This window comes from Muscardinus avellanarius (assembly GCF_963383645.1).
Source record: "Muscardinus avellanarius genome assembly, chromosome: 20".
Classification (NCBI taxonomy): domain Eukaryota; kingdom Metazoa; phylum Chordata; class Mammalia; order Rodentia; family Gliridae; genus Muscardinus; species Muscardinus avellanarius.
In genome coordinates this window covers 7502662-7523893 of record NC_137806.1, presented here as the reverse complement: position 1 = coordinate 7523893, position 21232 = coordinate 7502662, and the positions used below count along the sequence as shown (strand labels likewise).

The 21232-nt window shown below is 40.2% G+C and overlaps 1 protein-coding gene across 1 annotated transcript in view; it reads right to left on the bottom strand.

Annotated features, from left to right (window-relative positions):
- Positions 1–21232, bottom strand: part of GPR158 (G protein-coupled receptor 158) — a gene marked incomplete at both ends in the record, with an annotated part of 324736 nt that overhangs the window by 290633 nt on the left and 12871 nt on the right. The window contains one exon of the mRNA XM_080717186.1: positions 611–716. Within this exon, the coding sequence (XP_080573312.1) occupies positions 611–716 (106 nt within the window). The remainder of the gene's footprint in view (positions 1–610; positions 717–21232) is intronic.

Here is a 21232-nt window from a genome sequence, read left to right as displayed (position 1 = left end):
CTCCGGCTGGGGAGGACCACTGGCAGCCTCGGAGGGCCGGCTGTGGAGGTGTCTGGAGACTCAGAAGACTGAGGAGATGCAGAGGTTGTTGAGCATGCGTGTGGGGTACTGAAAACACTGGGGACCAGAGGGACATGGTGGAGAGGTGCGGCAGCTATTTAGAGGGATATGGGGGATATGGAGGATGCTGGGGCTGGGGGGTCGGGAAGTTGAGGGACCCAAGGCACAGAGCAAGGGGTGGTTGGAAGTATACATGGAGTGTATGGGGAGCAGTAGGAGGTTGTTTGGAGTTATGGAAGTATTAGGGTATGTGGGTTGTATATGCTGATAGGGTATGTACATGATAAACATGCAATTAATATGTATACATACGTATATATCTGTTCACATGTCTGTGTACTTTTTGTGTAATGACAGATGACACAAATACATGTTTAAGGCTAAATTCCCTTCTGATTTAAAAAACCCTTACCTCACCACCACACCCTATGTGCTCTAGACCAATGGCAAAAATTCAAATTTAGATGATCATGTGCGTTAAGTAGACATTTTATATACAGCAGCAGTGGCCCTCCGCACTCTGATTTCAAGGTTGTTTTCAAGCTCTTACCTCTGAATTGTTAAGGTGGCATTTGTGAGTTCCTGAAAACCAGCCATCACTTGAACACTGGTCAATGTCCACTTTCTGAAGGTTTATGTCAACTTTCATGACACCCCTAAACAAACAAAAAGATAAAAAGAACAAATTACCTTGAATAGTTACAATTTCTGACTCTGTGTTCTATCCTGGAAATCAGACAAACCAGAAAAAAATGTACTAAATTTTTCCAAATTGCCCATTTCGTATTTACCTACAGTGCTCCAAGTGAAGATAAACAATAGAACAAATTAGTTTGACCTAAGACCCAAGAACTCTATTGTTCACTATCTCCCAGTCCTCATATGATGCCTTAGTATATAATAAGTGCTCAATAAATAATTTGTTGATTGGGCCTCGGACAACCTTGCTCTGAATATGGTATGAAACAACACTCTGAAATAATACCAGCCCCCAGACCCCTTTTATTAAATAAATCGTACTCAGGACCTCATCTTCTATCTTTGCACTTTTTTTGTTTTTGCGGTACTGGGGATGGAACCCAGGGGCATTATACCTCCTAGCTACACCCCAGCCCTACTTTTTTTGTCTTTTATTTAAGGAAAAAAAAAAAAAAAAAAACAGGATCTCACTGAGTTGCGAAGGGCCTCGCTAAGTAGCTGAGGCTGTCTGCAAACCGTGATCCTCTGGTCTCAGCCTCCCCGAATGCTGGGATTAGAAGTAAGTACGACCATGTCTGGCTCCTATCTTTGTATTCTTACTGTCCAGGATAGAGAGATTGGGGAGCTAGGGAGGGAGGAGAATCTTACAGAACATGCTGCTGTTTCCCCTGATCTATCACAATGACCAGAAATACCTCTTCAGATCCCCCAACATCTTACATCAAGCAGAGAGATTCACAAAAAGGCCCATTAATATTTCTTCTTTTCAATCTAGAAACAAAAAGATGGTGTTTCACTTTGCCAATTGTGATGTCACCCAGAAAGAGAACTCACAAATTGAGTCAAACACTAAACTGCAAAGAAAACTTCAAGTTTAACCTAAAATTCTGCCATTTCTCCAACCAATTTCTCTTCACTGTTCCAAAATTCTTCCTTATTTTACAGCAGTATCAGCACCACTCGCAGTAACTGCAACAGAAACACCTGTGTTATGCTCAGCCATCAACCCAAGAAATAAACACTGTGTCCTGGGCGCTGAAGCCTAAAGCTTTGGAATACAGCTTTTCACAAACTTGGATAAAGAATAAACACCCTATTAAAAGCCACTAAAAGTTAAAAAAATATTTCCAACGTATCTAACACCCAACTTAAACTATTTTCATTATGATATTAGGTAAATACATAAAACATAAAAATAGACTCCAGTTCCTCATTTTAACCTCAAATTTACCCACAGCTATATTATTCACCTGGTCACAAAAAGCCAAGAAAAATTACAAAATAAATGCAAAAATCCAATTAGTAAAAACTAAATTTTATATATTAATTTTTTTAAAAATCAGTGATTATGTTTTGCCAATTCTAAATCACCTCTCAAAAAAGGACCATGGTACTTCTATTATTCACATCTTACTACTCAAAGTTCTCGAGCCTTTTCTCCTTTTACACTACTGTGAAATCTTCCAACAGAGGATTAATGTCAGTTGGGCTTCACGTGAGGTGAATAAATCTTTTTTTTTCTCTGTTCTTTTCTTTAACTTGTGATAAAATACTACACCACCTAGTGCTAACATGCTCAAAACAGATGCATAAATAAAGGTCTCTCTGCGAGTATTTAGTGATCCATATAACCCATAATATGTTTACTTTTTCAGATGATCATTAAAATAAAAACTCAAAGTATCATAGGATGGAGTGTGCTCAGAACATGAGGCCCAAAGAATGTGTCTTCTGTTTACAACACACCCAATGGGAATCTAAGGCCATTGGGACAAAGAACACAGCGCTCCTGCCCCCCCATGAGAAAATGCCCTCCGTGTCTCCCATGGGGCCATCATTAGGGTAGAGAAAAGAACGGGGGCGGGAGAAAGGGACATGGGGTATACTGTAGAGTCAAAATGATAAAATTATGTTTTTATGTATATGCAAATATGACCCAAAGAAAACCTACCATTCTATATAAATGAGATTAACCAATACATATAAAAAGAAAAACTCAGAATGAAAAAAGTCATCATAGAAAATGTGCAAATCCTTTATAATAACATATCCCACTTTGCAAACCAAAACTATAGTGGACCATAATGCCACAAAACAAATGCACGCATGATAACTGGATCCCCAAGCAACCTAATGCTTTGATCCAATTTATGTATTTGCTCTTTTAGCAAATATTTATTATCAGGTATGTGTCTATAACTGAAAGATATACTACAGAGGACACAAAGGTGAATTGTATAGGTCCTGCCCCCAAGCAACACCAAAAGGTCTGAGATGTTTTAAAAAATATTAGAATGTTTAATGGAGAATGTGGAAAGCTATCCTTTGGGGTAAAGGAGGGGTTCTAGAAACATTGGTTGACTTGTTGACAGCTTTCACTACCAGGATTTTACATAAATCTATATCCCACCTAGGTCATGCCTGTCTTCTAAACCCACATCTGGGTCTATATTTTATTCTTTAGAAACACCATATTCTTTCCTTACTTATTGAGTACCTACCCTAAACTGGAATTATTCCTAGCCTCTGAAATCTATTAGTAAAGAGGGGGGAGAAAAAGCCCTTGTTTGTGGAGCTTAACTCCAGTGTGGGACAGACAACTAATAAGTAATGGATATAATAACCGAGTAATGTAAGCCAGGCGTGGTGGCGCACGCTTGTAATCGCCGCACCTGGTAGGCAGAGACAGGAGGATCGCGCAGGTTCGAAGCCAGCCTTGCTGGCTTAAGAGACCCTGTTTCCAAAGAAAAATATAAAAAATAGGTATCTGGGAGTGTAGCCTGCAGGTAGAAGGGTTTCCAGGAACCCCAGGACCACCAAAAATAAATAAATAAATAAATAAATAAATAAATAAATAAATAATTGAGTCATGTACACTATATATTACAAAGAAAGAAGTGTCGTTGGGTGGAAAAACTTAAGCAGATTAAGAGGATGTCAGTAAGACAAATTAACTTTTTAAGCCTCACTGAGATGAGATTTCTAACTTACCAAGCTGTTCAAGGGACAATTAGAAGGGCTCATATTTGCATTCTCAATCAGCAATGTCGTAAAATTGCCCACTGGACTATTACTGTTCACGTTGTGATAGTCTTCCTTTGAATGTCATATTTTGAAAGCGTTTCTAAGTAAACACTAATAATTTCTAATATTTCTAATATGTATTTCTATGTGTGCCACAATTGTTAGTAATAATGAGGTCAAGATTTCCTCAACACTGGCCGAGTTCAGTCACAAGACAGTAGAAATCTCCAAATCAAATACAACATTGACTACCTTGAGATTACATGAGGCTGTAATCTAATTCTGGTCCCTCCCCCGAAGGAAACTGGGTCCAGAAATAGGTATCATAATCGTTGAGCGCTTTCTCCCTTAATTCCAAATGCATACATGGAAACCAAAAAGTCACTTCAGACTTGAAGCCCAGCTCCTGAAGCACACTGGCCCTGCGCAAAGCCATCAGAGGTAATGAGCCGTGCATTTACCAGCTGGGAAATCAGTGCAAACTCATCATTAACGCCTTACCTTGGGGCTCAGAGACCTACAAAGCCCTAGAGAGGGCTTGCAGACACTGCGGAGGAAGTGGAGGTTTAGGGGATTGAGTGGGAAGAAAATGCTCTCTTTGCGGGTAAGCATATTCCACTGAAAGAGACACCGACCCAAATACCTAAGGGTCCCCAAGTGCAGGCAAGGGTGGGAAAATTCACAGGCGCCCCACACTGCCTGCACCCTGGGTCCCTAGAGCAAGGCCCTCTGGGGCGGAAGTGCTTCTCCCACATCCGGTGAGCGGGCCGCTGGGAAATTCCCAGGGCCGGAAGTGGCTTCTAGACAGGAAAGCCAGAGCCGGAGAATGAAAAATATAACAGGTGCCCCAAACACCTGGGTGCTCAGCCCCGCTGCAGACCACCATATTTTCTTGTCCACCACATACCTGAAACCAGCACGCCTAAGCTGGGTTCATTCTAGGCGATTCCTCTACTGTTCTTTCTTTATAAATAGGATCTCAGAACAGCTGCCGACTTGCCCTAAGTTGGACCCTTCACATCCATCTTTCTGATATATATTTTTGATGAATTGTAACCATGCATCATGTTGAGGTTTAGTGTGATATGAACATATATGTACATAGCACACAATCCTTCAGCAATCTATGACTATGAGGTTTTATTTTCTTTTTTTATACTTTCCGTCCTTTTTCATGACCACTACCTGCGTTCAGGCTTTCATCTTTCACGTAGCTTTTTTTTTTTTTTTAAATAATAGCTGTTTGAACCTATCTGGCACTGAATTAAAGATCCCAGTTTGTAGGCTCTGAAGTTTGTACAGTTCAGCATCGTTCAAAGTCATTAATGCACATTTACATCACAATTTGACCTTTGGCCCAGCTGAGTTATAACTGCTAAATGGGTGGGGACCTTGGGCTGCCAGAGTATTACTGTCAGAGTACTACCAGAAGCCAATTCTACACCAGAATGGCCACCAATAACTTAGCTATACACTAAAGTGACTGCAATCTACCTAATATCAGCTATTAAATCCAGCCTAAATAATCCTGAATGTCCCCTTAACAGGTTTTCAAAAATGCCCACAGCCTAGCGAGAGTGTAATGGATGCATGTAATCATAGAAATCGACTGTTTTAATTAAATTTGACATTTTCACAAAAACATATGACCATAAAACTCCCCACTAGTGTCCACTCCAGAACTTTAGAGGGTTTCCATGCAAGCAAGGGACACAAAAGCTAAAACGCTCTAAAATATCATACACTACTATCCATGCAACCTTTGCACCATACAAATCTGACCCTAACAATTCTCTCTTCAAGATCAGTATTTTACTTTCCTAATGGTTAAAATTCAAGCTCGTTGGAGTACCAATCACACACACACACACACACACACACACACACACACACACACTTGTGACTTCTCTGACCACTCTGATGCATACATCTTTTGTTCTAGATGATTCAGAATTGCATTTGGGTTCCAAATATCCTCCATGCTATTTCTCAAAACCATCCTGTTGGGAGCCATTAAGGCCTTCCCCTAAATTGGTGTCTCTGACTCAGCTGACTATCCTTCGCCCAGAGTCAACAAGGTTTGGGGTTATGGAAAGTTCAAAGAGGTCTGAGAGAGGATCAGGTGGTGATGACACGAGGGTACTGATTGACCTATCTGTAATGATGTGTTTTGTATTGGTCTTTATTGTATTCCAGTGGTGGTAGCACGACAATGTTGATTGACCTGTAGCTGTGTATAAATACCTCTGGAAAAACAAACCCATCGTCAGCGTCAGCGCAATAAAGATGAGATTGACCCTGAAGTTGCATTGGCCAGGAGTGTTGTCAGCGCAATAGAGAATACTGACCCAGGCATAGCCGTCGACCTGTGGGAAATATTGACCCACACATAGGGGTCGACCAGTAGATAGAGTAGGCTGGCGGCTCCCCCACATTAGAATTTAAAATTCTCCATCCTCACGCCTCACTTCAGAACCCGTACTCTTGCCGGCTGGCTCCGGCACCATCCCTTTATAGACACCTTTGTAACTGGAGTCCTTTTTCTCAAACCATGTTTTACCCTGCACCTCCTCTCTGGCCCTTTCTCAAGCCTTCTATGAACTCCAAGTCCAATCTGGAATCTGCTTCCCTACTCTCCCCAGAAACCCACTTTTCTTCTTTATATTGCTTAGCATGCTGTGTTATTTTAGTCTACTGCTTCCAAACTAGATTAAATTTTTCATAGCGCATGTCTTTTTTGCAGAAGTGGAGATTTAACCTAGGGCTTCATGAATACCTAGGCAAACACTCTACCAATGAGCTCCATCTCCAGCCTTTTTAAGTTATATTTTATTCTGAAATAGAGTCTTACTAAATTGCCCTGGCTGTCTTTGAACTTCCTGCCTCAGCGTCCCAAATAGTTGGGATTACAAGTGTGTGCCCCTGTGCCTGGCTCCCCCCACCCTTTTTTTTTTGTACTGGAGATTGAACCCAGGGCATTTTACCTCCGAGCTACACCTCCAGCCTTATTTTTTATTTTGAAACAGAGTCTCACTGAGTTGCAAAGGGCCTAAGTAGCTGAGACTGGCCGTGAACCTGTAATCCTCCTGTCTCAGTCCCTTGTCTTTTTTTTTTTTAAACATTTTTTCCCTCAGTCCCTAAGTTCACCAACCACCTAAATTAAACTTGGAGAAACTTCAGATGCTAAAGAGAAAGGAGGAGTAGCTAAAGTTACAATGACAAAAAATAAAGAGGAAAGAGAAAAATCCAAGCAAAATGAAAATATGAACTAGTGGGGATGAAAGGATGGAAAAGGGGCTGAAAGGATTGAAGGAAAGCTTTGAGCTTGTGTTTTTTCTTCTTCCCCAGCTCACCTTGGACAATAACTTCCTGCTCTAGAGCTGGAAAAATATTAGCAGTTCACATAGCACTGATGAAATGCCACTAAAACAGAAGGTGGTAAAAACAGGTGCTGCTAGACCAGCTACCATCAGTCATTTGCTTCTAGCAACTGGCAGACAGACAGACTCAGGTGCCTAGCAATGGTTTGCTGCTGTAACAAAAAACCTAAAAGGTGTGATCTAGCTCTTCAACCATGCAGAGGCAAAACTGAAAGGGTTCCAATAATGGATAAAGTAGAAATCTGTTGGTGAGTCTTGGACAATGAAGAAAATGTTTAGACAGCAAAAAAAAAGGGGGGACTTTTGTTACCTAATCGTTGGAAAGGTTCACAACACTGTCACCTGTGGGCAAAGGAACTTGTAGATCTGGCTGAGGAAGTTCCTGGGTAAAAGCAGAGAGCACTTCCTGACTCTTTCTGGCTGCCTATGATAAATGCAAAGAGAAAAACATGGACTAAGGAAAGAACTTCCCTACTTTTGTTTTGTATGGGCTTTTGTTTTCTACTTGTGGTAAAACATACATAAAGCACCATTGACCAACCAAATGATTTTTATGTGTCTAGTTTAGTTCACATTGTCAAGCAACCAGTCTCCAGGACTTTTTATCTTGCAAAGTTGAAATTCTATACCCATAACAATAACTTCAATAAGTTCACATTCCCGGACTCTGCCCAGTGCTTCAAATAGAATCACCATTCTACTACTTGTCTCTATAAACTTAATTACTCCAAGTACATCACATGTATGTGATCTTCTGTTATCTTTTTGTTACTGGCTTATTTTACTTACCGTAATGTCCCCAGTGCTCATCAGTGCTATAACATGCCTCAGAACTTTCTTTTTTTGAGGTTGAATAATATTCCACTGTGTGCATGCTATCTTTGTGAAGAAACTTGAGTTTCTTCTACCTTTAGGCCATTAATGAGTAATGTTGATATGATGTAGCTGCTTGGTTTTTAAACAAATTTAGAAGAACTACAAAAAGCTGGAGCAGTCAGACTTGAAACTAAAACATATTTTTAAACACTTCTAGCAAAATAATTTCAAAATATGCCTGGATTCAAAGCAAAAGACCATCCCAGGGGGAGACTATGAAATCCTTTGATAAGATCTAAAATAGATCTTCATAAAACATTTCAGCTAGACCCAAAGATCTTCTAATATGGGTGTTTCCTAGACCTCCTAGACCCTCACTTTTAAAAACAAGGGTTCTAAGATTCTTAATCTTTTGTCGCACAGTAGCCCCAGAGCCCAAGGTAACCTCTCGTCTCAAAGAAATCTGTGGGTGTGGCTTATTTCTGGTAGAATAAAATTCAGTAAGATCCCCAGACACCCACAACAATTTTCAATTACTGGCATAGACAGGAACACTGTCATCTTGAATTAAAAGTAAAAAGACAGTCCAACATTTAAAAATACCTCCAACCTTCCATGATCAAGAAGCAGGCTGAGAAGTCTACTCAGTTACAAATAGTTCATATCCTAGGGAAAAGGCAGGACAATTCAGAGGACATACTCCAGAGCCCAAAATGTAAAGCCAAGCCCTTTAGAGAAAGAATTAGTGATATGTGTTCAGAATCGTGAGGAGCTGGTAACTGGCATTTGTATCTTACTCCCCTGCGTTTTGAACTCGGGGACTATTATAATGAACCCTTTACCATAGTTGTATGTAGGAACAAGTGTTTCCTTCCAGGCCTCTCAGAGTTAAGAGATAACATACTCAAGGAACCCTATACACGAAGCCTCATGCTCCTCTGGACCTCATGGCTACATCCTGATTTCAATAAGAGGAGATGAGGGGTGGGGAGATGTTTGCTTGAGAAAGGGTAAGTGTGTTTTGTGTTTAGGAAAAAGAGCTGTCCTGGGTTATCCTGCTGTGAGGGAGCCCGGCATGCCCAACGGGGTGACTGTGTGAGAAGAAAGATTACCAAGCCATGCCCATATAGCCCCAGCTATTCCAAATGTCCCACCAGTTGCCAAATATATGAGTGGAGAAGACACATTAGTAGTGGACACTCCGGCCCCAGCCACCCTGGCTGATGTTTTACAAACTGAGAAGAAACTACTCAAACCACACCCTCCCATGTTTGTGACCCCACAGAATTGGAAGAAAAATAAAACATCTGTGTTATGTCATTATACTTTGCAAATATTTCATATGCCGAAATAAGTAACTGGAACACCTAACTAATGTAAATGGCAACATATTAAGAAAAGGAAGAGTAGATGTAGGAGACAGAGCCATCAAGAACATCTACATGTACTTGGGGAGGGGAAATTATCAAAAGTTTTCCTAACTTAGAGAAAAGCAAATATTTCAACAATTGTAACGAGAGATTTTGACACGCCTCTTTGAGAAATGAATAAATTAAGCAAAAAGAACCAAATATTTAGATATTTGGCAAATATCTAAGTATTATGATTAAGCGAAGCATGGTGCTGCATGCCTGAGATCTCAATACTTGGGAGGCTGAGACAGGAAGATCGCAGGTTCAAGGCAGTCTCAGTAAGTAGTGAGACTCGCATCAATCTAGTGAGACCCTGTTTCAAAATAAAAGTAAAATATGGCTGAGGACGTCGCTCTGAGGTAGATGCCCCTGGATTCAATCACCAATACAAAAAACAAAAACAAAAACAAAAAACAAGTAAGTATTACAATGAGTGGACTTATGTTGTCAGACATATACGAACCTCTGCATATCACTCAAAAGTCGCTTTGTTAGCGCATACACGAGTAATGAGCAAATATCAAAAATAAATCAAATTATTTTACAAAGAGAACCTCAAAGTCAAAAGGATTAGCTTCATAGTTTATCTTTTACTCTTAATGCATTACATTATAAATTGGGTTTCTTAAAAGGGCAGCTTAAATACATTTCATATTCCTTGGAAGCTAAAGGCATTCATAAATTACCATTAGGCTAAGAAATGTAATTAGTATTGAACGGCAGTGAAAATACTGCAAGTAAAAAATTTCATGGACCACTGATAGGATACAGGGAACTTTTCTTTTGCTTTAAATACCATAGGTTGATCAGGAAACAAGATTCAGAAATAAAAATCTAAGTATTTAATTCAAGGAAGTAGAAGTGAGGAAATACCATATAGATTTAAGAGAAACCCAGAGTGAACATAAGAGAAAGAGGCGGACATTAATGTAAACATACAAGCGCGTCAGAAGGATACAGCAGCAAACACAGAGGAGTTCCCAATTTCAAAAGTTGGAACAAAATTATGCTAATTATGGGCTATAATACAAAAAATAAATATCAGCCAGACATGGTGGCTCACACTTGTAATCCCAAGACTTGAGAAGCTGAGACTTGAAGACCACAGATTGTAGGCCAGCCTCACCAGCTTATAGTGAGACCCTCAGCTCGGAGGTAGAATGCCCCTGGGTTCAATCCCCAGTACAGCAAAAAAAAAAAAAAGCAACAAAATTCATAAATGTAATAAAAAATACATAAAACCTCTGTGAAAATATTTTTGAATACTTTAATTAAGGACAGAATAGATTATCTCGACACATGTTAATAAGAGACATCCTATGCTCTCAAAGGGGATGATAATTATAAATGTATTAAAATTTATGATAAATAATAATTATCTATTAATTTAATGTAAAACCAATCAAAATTCTAAATGTATTTTTGAGGAATTTTAAAAGCCTGCTGAAGTTTAAATGGAATAATAAACGCTAGCTGTAAAAAAGAAAAGAGAAGGAGAATTTGTCCCACAAAATTTTAAGACATACTAATGCCAGGCACGGTGGCACATGCCTTTAATCCCTGTACTTGAGAGGCTGAGACAGGAAGATTGCAAGTTGAAGGACAGCCTCAGCAGGTAGTGAGACTCTCCTCAACCTAGCAAGACTCCTAGATCTTATTTTCAAATAAAAAATAAAATCTAGCTGGGGGTATAGCTCAAAGGTAGAATGCCTCTGGATTCAATCCCCAGTGCCACACATGTACCAAAAAAAAAAAAAAAAAAAAGACATACTTACCCACATATGGACCACAAAAAAATGCTGAGGTCAACATGGTCCACATTATGTGAGACTATAGTGCACCAATGAAATAAAAGAGAATGCTTAGGGACACATGTATGGATATAAGGCACTGCTAAGTATAATAAAGGATGGCAATGTTGAGACCCTGGCTCACTAAACAGGTAAAAATAATAACTGGGTTATACCCAATACCACTGTACACAGGTAAACCCAAGACGACGAACATCTGCCTAAAAGGTGAAACTATAAAATTAATAGTTGACAGCATGAGAGAATGAGTTGTTGTGTTTAACAATTAAAATATATCTTTTAGCCGCGCATGGTGGCGCACCCTTGTAATCCCCACGTTTGGGAGGCGGAGACAAGAGGATCGCGCAGGTGCGAAGCCAGCTGTGCTGGCTTAAGAGACCCTCTTTCCATATAAAATATCAAAAAATAGGTCTGAGAGCGTAGCCCAGAGGTAGAACCCCAGTACCTCAAATAAATAAATAAATAAATAAATAAATAAATAGTAAATAAATAAAATATATCTTTTATTCTTAAGTGCTCTGATTGGGGCATTAGAGTCACCCATCATAACGACAGTCACAACGACGGTACACAGCACTGGGTGGGCTTCTCCCGTCCAGCCCCGGTCTTCCCTTTCCCCACACAGGATATTGAGGTTGGCATTGGGATTCTCACATAGGTCCATATGTCAGTAGGAGTGATTCCTTCATCCATCACCGATCCCCCCTCTCCCCACTCCTCTCCCTAGAACACCTCTCTGGCTCCACTGAAGTTTCTTCTCTGTTACCTGAAGCCCCTCTGGTCCTGCAATTCCTCCCTAACTTCTGCATATTAGAGAAAGCATATGACCCTTCATTTTCTGTGAACAGCTAATATCCCTTCATACAATGTTTTCCAGATCCATCCATTTTTCTATAAATGACAGTATTTTGTTTTTCTTTATTGCTGAGTAGAATTCCATTGTGTGTATGTTCCACCACTGTGTAACCCATTTATCTGCTGATGGAGACCTAGGTTAGTTCCATAATATGGCTATTGTGAATTTTTCTGCTATAAACACAGATATGCATATATTACTGGAATTCTCTGATGTCAGTCCATTAGGAAAGCTACCCAGGAAAAACCTCATCAGGCAAATTTTTTATGAAATAAACCAGAAAACTTTTTAAATTCCTTTCAAGGAGGACATTATTGACAACATTAACCAAAAGATGACAGATTGGGTGCTTTTGCAATTTTTAAAATTGACAGAGAAATAACTCTCAAGACACCAAGATCTGTGGCAACCCAGCCAAAATATAGAATTCATAATAGAAAATGAATAAAGAGCTGGGTGTGGTGATACATGCTTATAATCCCAGCATTTGGGAGGCTGAGACAGGAGGGCTGCGGTTCATGAACAGCTTCAGCTACTTAGTGAGGGCCTGTTTCAAAATAATAGAATAAAAAATAGGGCTGAGGGTGTAGCTCAGAGGTAGAATGCCTCTGGGTTCCATCCCAAGTACCAAAAAAATACAAAATAGGTAAAGGATATAAGAAAGCAGTTTGCAAAAAACTAAATACAACAAGCCCACCAGCATAGGAAATGGTCAAGGTCATTAGTTGACCTTGCATCAGAGAAATGCAAACGAAAACAATAGTGAGATATTCACATTCACAGAAAAAAAAAATTAGAAAGGTATAAAGGTATGCACGTGCGGTTTTACATAGGACAAGAGTCTCTACCCTGAGAACTGTGGAGAGGTAGCCAGAAGCTGAGGTGCACAGCAGTATAAATGGAGAGGGTGTGGATTTTGTTTATTCATCTACAAAAGCCTCTTGAATTCCATCATTTCTTTACCGGTCAGTTAACTTTTGAAGGTTCTGTTCCTTCTCTTCCTCTTACAGTTATGACCTGGTAGTTAGGAGATAATTTTTTCAAAATTTTTCTTTTTTTGTTTTGTTCTGCACTGAAGGTTGAACTCAGAAACCATCTACACCCAAGCCCTGTTTTTTATTTTGAAACAGGGTCTTGCTCCGTTGCTGAGACTGGCCTTGAACCTGCGTCTTGATCCTCCCATCAAGCCTCCCAAGTACTGGGATTACAGCTGTGTGCCACCACGCCCAGCTACATTTTTCCTTAGATACCGGATGGAATCCAGGGGCATTGTACCTCCAAGCTACATCCCCAGCCCTATTTTTTTTTTTTTAGTCTTTTTTTTTTTTCTGTACTGGGGATGGAACCCAGGGGCATTCTACCTCCAAGATACACCCCCAGCCCTATTTTTTATTCTTTATTTTGAAACAGGGTCTCACTGAGTTGTGAAGAGCCTCACTAAGTAGCTGAGGCTGTCCACAAACCGCGATCCTCTGGTCTCTGCCTCCGGAATGCTGGAATTCAAGTGTGTGCCACCAAGCCCAGCTGTCATTTTATTTTTGAAACAGGGTCCCACCGAGTTGCAAAGAACCTTACTAAGTAGCTGAGGCTGGCCAGAAACCACGATCTTCCTGTCTCAGCCTCCCAAATGCTTGGATTACCAGCGTGTACCACCACGCCCGGCTTAAATTTCTCCATTTTCATAGGCAGCATTCACCAATATTAAAGCAGACATAGGAAAAAAGTGACCTCTGAACATTCACCAGTGTCATTATCTATTAGCTTAGCATACCAGAAAGTGAAAAGAAATCCATTAAAACAACAATGGTTACTAAACCCAGCCAATAATAACCTATTTGACTAATGAGCCAAGCAACTCTACCCTGCATAGTTGAATATACCCTGCAGTAAACAGAATAGTTTAAATTCCCATGATCATATGCTCTTTCTAACTTTCAAAGAGCTGTTAGCCCATATCATCTCTTTTGATCTTCACTATACTACGAGGGGTAAAATGTACTTGTTATAGTCATAGTTTCAAAAGACTAAATAAAATAATGTCAAAAATAGCTGACACCCAGATAACATTAGTTAGGAAAGGTGGTATTTATGTTGATGTGAGCCTATAAAAGTCTTGTAAGTAAAAATAAAAAGCCCACTTACTTCCAAATCTGCCAACCATGCCTTTATGACTCCTTAAATAATAATATAACCGATATTCTAACTTGTAATTTTGTATTAAAAAAAAGTAATAGTACCACAATACAGGAAGAGATTATCTGTCTAGAAGTCTAGAAGTAAGGATCAAGAAGTTGTGCAGCCAGAGGGGCCTGTTGGGAACCGACAAGGCGCAGAGCTTCCCTTCCCAATCTTTCTAGGTACACCACAAACACGCGACCCGGACTTCTTCACTTAGACCATGCCTAAGGCCGTGTTCTGCCTGAGCGGCCTTGTGCAGGGCGAGGGAACGTCTCCCATCCGACCAAGAGCAAGCTTTCTTCTATTTCTATCAAAGTGCTGAATCTCCAAGTTCAGAATTCGCCTCCTACAATGAACCCCGTTACTCGGACAGGTGTCCGGCATGAGTCCTTGTACCACTCTCAGGAAACCTGGGCAGAACTGGGAGCTGGAAGCTGTCCTTTCTCTATGATCCAGGAGCCTCCCGACTTCTGGCAGTATCCATAAAACATTAACACTGTAGTTTATTAGCTTGTAAGTAAAATGTGGATAGCACCTTTATAAGACACCTGTTACTTATCCTATCTTCTGGTAAATAAATTGCTTAATCATAAGAATTGATATCTGCATTTTCATAATCCTTGAATTACATGTATATAATATATAGCCATTAATAATAGTATTGCAGAAGAATATTTTGTGAATTCTGAAAGTCAAAACAGTCTATGACATGTGATATGCATTTTTAGAAGATATATATATATATATACATATATATATGTATATATATATGTAAGAAAAAATGGTAGTAAATTTTTATATGTATATATAGGAGGGCTGGGAATTGAACCCCGGGGCATTCTACCTTCACACTACACCTCTAGATCAATTTTTTTTTTTTTTTTTGCGGTACTGGGGAGGGGACCCAGGAGCATTCTACCTCCAAACTACACCCCCAGCACTATTTTTTATTTTTAAACAGGTCTCACTGAGTTGCAAAGGGCTTCACTAAGTAGCTGAGGCTGTCCGTGAACCACGATCCTCCAGTCTCAGCCTCCCAAATGCTGGGATTACAAGTGTGCGCCACCATGCCGGGCTTTATTTATTTTTATTTTGAAATAGGTCTCACTAAGTTGCTGAGGTTGGCTCTGAAGCTGCAACCCTCCTGTCACAGCCTCCCAAGTACTGGGGATTACAATTGTGTACCAGCTCAGCTGGCTCAGAATATTTTTAATACATATATTTTACAACAAAAGATATGTACCAAATGTTATCGGTAGTTACCCCTGAGCATGAAATAACTATAACATTTTTTTTTCTTTTGGTTAGCCACTACTTTCTGTAATTTCTAAGTGACTATCTATTTTTATAATAGGAAAAGCTATAATTTACAACTAGAAAAAATAATTATTTCACTCCTTAAAAGTTCTCTAGAGTAGATTTCACAGTCTTCCAAACTTTTTCTCTTCTTCCAAGCTAATGATTTGTTCTTATCTTTAATTGACTCTTTCTTAAGACCCTTGACTATGTAAGAATCACTAGTGGGGCCCAAAGTTAGCCTCTTTCATCTCTTGAACCAGGAGGGCTTGAGACCGGGCAGGGCAGGAAAGCAAACAATGATTTCTAAAACCTAAAACAAATCCTCTGTACCTCAGCAGCCTGATTAGAAGTATTTTTAGCGTGCTCTCTTAAAAGGAGCAAGGCTGAGAATATGAGCGAAATAACCCCAGGAGCTGCTTTGTCTGCGCGACACACAGTTCACCCAGACTCCCCAGGACCTACTCGAGCTTTTGCAGTATCACAGCTCGTCTCCTTGCTGTATGGTGACCCCACCCCGTGCAACTTTAAGAAAGTAAGTTCACTTTTGCCTCTTGCATTTCTACAAAAGGAACAATTAGCTTTAGTTACGTAAGCGTGTGCCGTTATCGAGTGGTATTCGGCTTCTTTAGAAAGCCAGATTATTTAAGAAGTATTCTTAGCAGTCGTTGTCTCTTGTGTCATTATGTAATAATAATAATAATCTTTTCAAAATATTGCCAGAAATTCACTTCAATCGATTTTCCAAACTTATAACTACATGGTTTCCATCACGACTTTATATTCTTGTGGCAACATGATTTGTAAGACCCGATCGCCTCTAAAACATCTAGAAAAATTTGACAGCAGTCTGTCTTAAGGAAAATGTTCTCCTCCTCCACATCACTTTACAGCAGACGTGCCCAAAGAAGCCTGCCAAAACTTTCTATACTACACGCTCCTTCCATCTGCCTGGCTCCGTGTTCTGGGAAGTCTTCTTGGCAATCAGGTCAAGCCTTCCTTGGGAAAGTTTCTACATTGTAGGTGGAGAAAATAAGTCAACTTTCATTTAAAAAGAGAGTAGCCGGGCGTGGTGGCGCACGCTTGTAATCCCAGCATTCGGGAGGCTGAGACAGGAGGATCGGGGTTTGTGGCCAGCCTCAGCTACTTAGTGAGGCCCTTCGCAACTCAGTGAGATCGTGTTTCAAAATAAAAAATAGGGCTGGGGGTGTAGCTCAGAGGTAGAATGCCCTTGGGTTCCATCCTCAATACTGGAGAGAGAGAGAGAGAGAGAGAGAGAGAGAGAGAGAGAGAGAGAGAGAGAGAGAGAGAATTAAATACAAAATGAAATAAGGTCAATCAGGACAGTATTTCTACCTCTCTTCACAGATGCAGTCTTTGCATTTTAGGACTCTTGCAGGTAACACTCTTGCAAAGTTAAGTGCAGCAGGTCTTATAAAATTGCTAAGGTTAGGCTGATGATAGATGATCATCCCCCAAAAAAGTATATTTTGAATCTGCTGCGTTTGCAAAGGGAGCCGACTAATGTTACATTTTTGTGAGTTTTCTTTCCTTCACTGAAATAGTTTTGTGCTACAATTTATTTTATCAAACACATCTACTGTGGTTTTTGTTTTGGGGTGGGTGTGTGTGTGTGTGTGTGTTACTGGGGATTGAACCCAGTGGCACCTCAGAGCTACATCCCCAGCCCTATTTTATTTCTAATTTGAAACAGGCTCTCACTAGTTTGATGAGAGTCTCACTACTTGCTGAAGCTGTCCTCGAACCTATAATTCTCCTATCTCAACCTCCCAAGTACTGGGATTACAGGTGTGCACCACCATGCCCAGTTTATTTTGCTTTTAGGGGTTGTTTTGGGGGGATACTGAGCATTGAACCCAGTGACATTCTACCGCTGAGCTACAGCTCTGGTCCTTTTTATTTTGAAACAGGCTCTCACTGAGGCTGGCCTCATACCTGCAATCCTCCTGACTCAGCCTCCCAAGTCTTGGGATTATAGGTGTGTGGTACCATGCCTGGTATACAGTGTTTTATGTAATTTCTCTTTGGATATGACCATTTCAAAATGGCCATGTTGATGGTTCCTTTTTCAGGGAACGCAGGTCAAAGAGGTCATTTTTGTTGACTTTAATTCAAGTATTCCTAAAAGAGAGCAAATACGTTTCTCATTTTATAAATGGAGAAAAACGGTCCAAAGTCATGTAATATATCCAAAGTTATGCTTTGTTAGTAACAAGAGAAAAATCACAAAGACAAAGCATATTCTGCCAGAGAAAATAAATGTCTACTGTAAACAATGTAGTCTGTCTTAAAGTATATAATAAGTATCTCATACCTTGAGACTTCCTGGTGATTTAATTAACTTTCTGTTAGTATTTGTGATCTCTAAGTAAAGGTCTGTCTTTTCTTAAATTTCTAACATGTAAGTGTACTGCCCTCCTACCCTCTCTCATTCTTGCCCTCTCTGTTGGCTCTTATTTATATAGATGGTAAAGTCAAGTTACACAGCTCATAGTCTGTACAGGCTTTGAGGTTCTACATAACATTTTTCTACATCTTAATATTACATATGAAGTTGGCTGTTCATGCTAACTTGTTGGAGTAAGATACATAGTCTATGTTGGCAGACACTGCTAATACAAAAATAATAGAAGATGAGGCCAATTTTTTTTTAAAGTTTATGCTGGGCATGATGATACATGCTTGTAATCTCAGTACCTGGGAGGCTGAGACAGGAGGATTGCAGGTTTGCGGCCAGACCCAAGCAACTTACAAAGACCTCTGCAACTTACTGAGAAAATAAAATAGGGCTGGGGGTGTAGCTCAGAGGTAGAATGCCCCTGGAATTCCTCCCCCCAAGGAAAAATAGTTTCCCATTGGATTTCAAAGTGAGGGGTTTTAATGAGATACCCAGATGTAAAGTACATGTGCATTTAACTTGTCTAGTTTGAACCCTACATTTTCAGTTATCGTTTATTATGTGCTCATTGTGTGTTAGATATTACACTAAGTACATATCATTAAGACATCCTCATTGAAACCATATTTGACTGATATTATTCTCCTCAATATATCTTGCAGCTTACATAAAACGGGTATCATTGAGCCCGGCACGGTAGCACATGCTTGTAATCCTAGTACTTGGGAGGCTGAGACAGGAGGATTGCGGATTTGAGGACAGCCTTGGCAACTCAGTGAGGTCTCCCAATAAGAAAGAAAATTGGTCGGGGGTGTAGCTTGGAGGTAGAATGCCTCTGGGTTCAGTTTCCAGTACCATAAAAGAAATTGCTATCATTCTCCCTAAATAATAGTTAATAAACTGGGGACGCTAAGAAGTAAAATGGCTTGCAGAACTCAAGCTCAAGTTCTTATTCAAGATGATGAAAGCATGTGTTTTCTGCCTTCACATTTAAGCATAATGGCAATAAGCTAGCACAAGACAGAATAAACATGATGCAGAAAAGTAGCTGGCCAGGACTTGACGGGATTCTCCAGGATCACACGGGTGAGGACCCAGGTGGCGCCATCGCAGCTCAGAACAGGCTCAGAAGGCTGGAGCGGACATGGACGGTCCCTATCTATCCAACAGAGCATCCAGGAAGAGGTTAAGCTCCAGCTCAGCAGGTATCAAGAGAGGGGGTGGGAACCAAGGCAGACATCTGGCAGGAAGCGGAAGAACGCCACTGCAAAGCGCGACTTGGGCTGGCGTATCTCCTCTCTTGTGCGCAGTGATGGTTTTTATTCCCAAGCTAAACACCAAGAGCCATTCTGTACAGATATTCAAAGAAATGCCTGAGAGGAGAGCGGAAGCTTCCGGAATGCTTACTAGTTCCCCCAGAGTAAGAGTGTAGGTGCCGGTGGAGGCTGCTGACCTCCTTCTCAGCCACCCTAAAGCGAATGAAGCCTGACTTGCAGGAGTGAGGTCCCCTGAGCCTCTACGTGGGCTTGGCCATCTGTCCCAGGAATCCACGGCATCTCACCATAGAAAATTAAGCTAGTCACTAAGTCACGAAATGAACAATCAGCTAAGAGTTACACTGCAGGAGAATGGTAACCAAGCCAAACCGGGAATAATCAGCAATCGTGCAGGAAATCGAAGAAAATGGACGGATATTTGATTCCAATGCTCAAAGAGATTTAAGAAAAATAATATATCATTATAAAAAAGAAGTAATCTGCGAGCAAGAAGGAGTTCCTGAACATTTAAAATGATAGCCAAGTGGAGACTAGTTCAACAACAACAAAAAAAGATCTCCCGGGAGGTAGGGCAAAAAGGAAAAAGAGACAGAAAATAAAAGTAAAGAGATCAATCCAGAAAGTTAAATGCCCAATGGGAGGAGTTCCAGAAAGAGAAGATGGATGGTCAAAAGGAAGGCATCATAAAAGAAAGTTTCTAAGAAGTCTAAAAGGGCCCACTAAATAGCAAGGTTGATGAATTAAAAGAATCACATCTAAGCAGGACTTCATGAATATTCAAAACTCCAAGAAGAGAAAAAAAGATCTTAAAAGTTTTCATGAGGGAAAAAGAGAGGATTACCTACAAAGCCGTGATAAATCCGGTTAGCATCAAAGTTTTCATCAGCAATAACAAATGCTAAAAACAATACAATACTGTCTTTAAAATTCTGAGGACAAAATGACTTTGAACCTATACTTACATATTCTGACAATCAGTTGTGCGTGAAGAGAGACATTTTAGATGTGGGAAGACTTAGAAATGTTACCTTCCGCACACTCGGAAGAGAAAAAGAAAAAAATAATCTAGAAAAAGGAGAACCTGCATCCAGTCAATGCACAGTCGTTGAACTAATCCGAAAGGTTCATAATTTGAAAGATTCTCATGATAGTTGTTCTGCAGAAAATCTAAAGCAACTCATACAAATTATGAGATACCAACGTTTTCAACAAAAATAAGTATTTTCCTTAAGAAATATGATTGATGTAGTAAGTCAGATGATTTTAGAAACAAGCCATATTGTTCTTTTTTTCCTCTTTAACATTAAAAAGAGCCACATAGCAACTCCAAGGGATAGCAGGGGGCACACTCTAAGGCTTTAATGCAGACATTGCATGGTTTTGAGCAAGTGGTCTAAAACGGGTGTCCACTGGGCACTAAAATTTGGAGTATTCTTAAAGAGGCATGGATTCAATTTTTCAAGTTTCAATTTTCAGAGACAATAGACAGAGTGCAGAATTTTTTTTACCATAACAATAGATTATAAGCATTACCATCTTTAATTATCTAAAAATATTGGAATAGGTAACAGGAGTAGAAGGCAAAGGAAGAAAAAGAAAAAAGGAGAGCAGATCATTTAAAAACACAAAACTCAGCCGGCCATGGTGGCGCACGCTTGTAATCCCAGCATTCAGGAGGCTAAGACCAGATGATCGCGGTTCGCAGACAGCCTCAGCTACTTAGCGAGGCCCTCCGCCAACTCAGTGAGACCCTGTTTCAAAAAATAAAAGACTACAAAATAGTGCTGGGGGTGTAGCTTGGAGGTAGAAGGCCCCTGGGTTCCATCCCCAGTACCCCCCCCCCACACACACACAAAATGAAAAATAAAAAAAGAAGAAAGAATAAAAAATAGGGTTGGAGGTGTAGGTCGGAGGTAGAAGGCCCCTGGGTTCCATTCCCAGTACACCACACACACACACACAAACACACACACACACACACACACACACACTAATAATAATAAT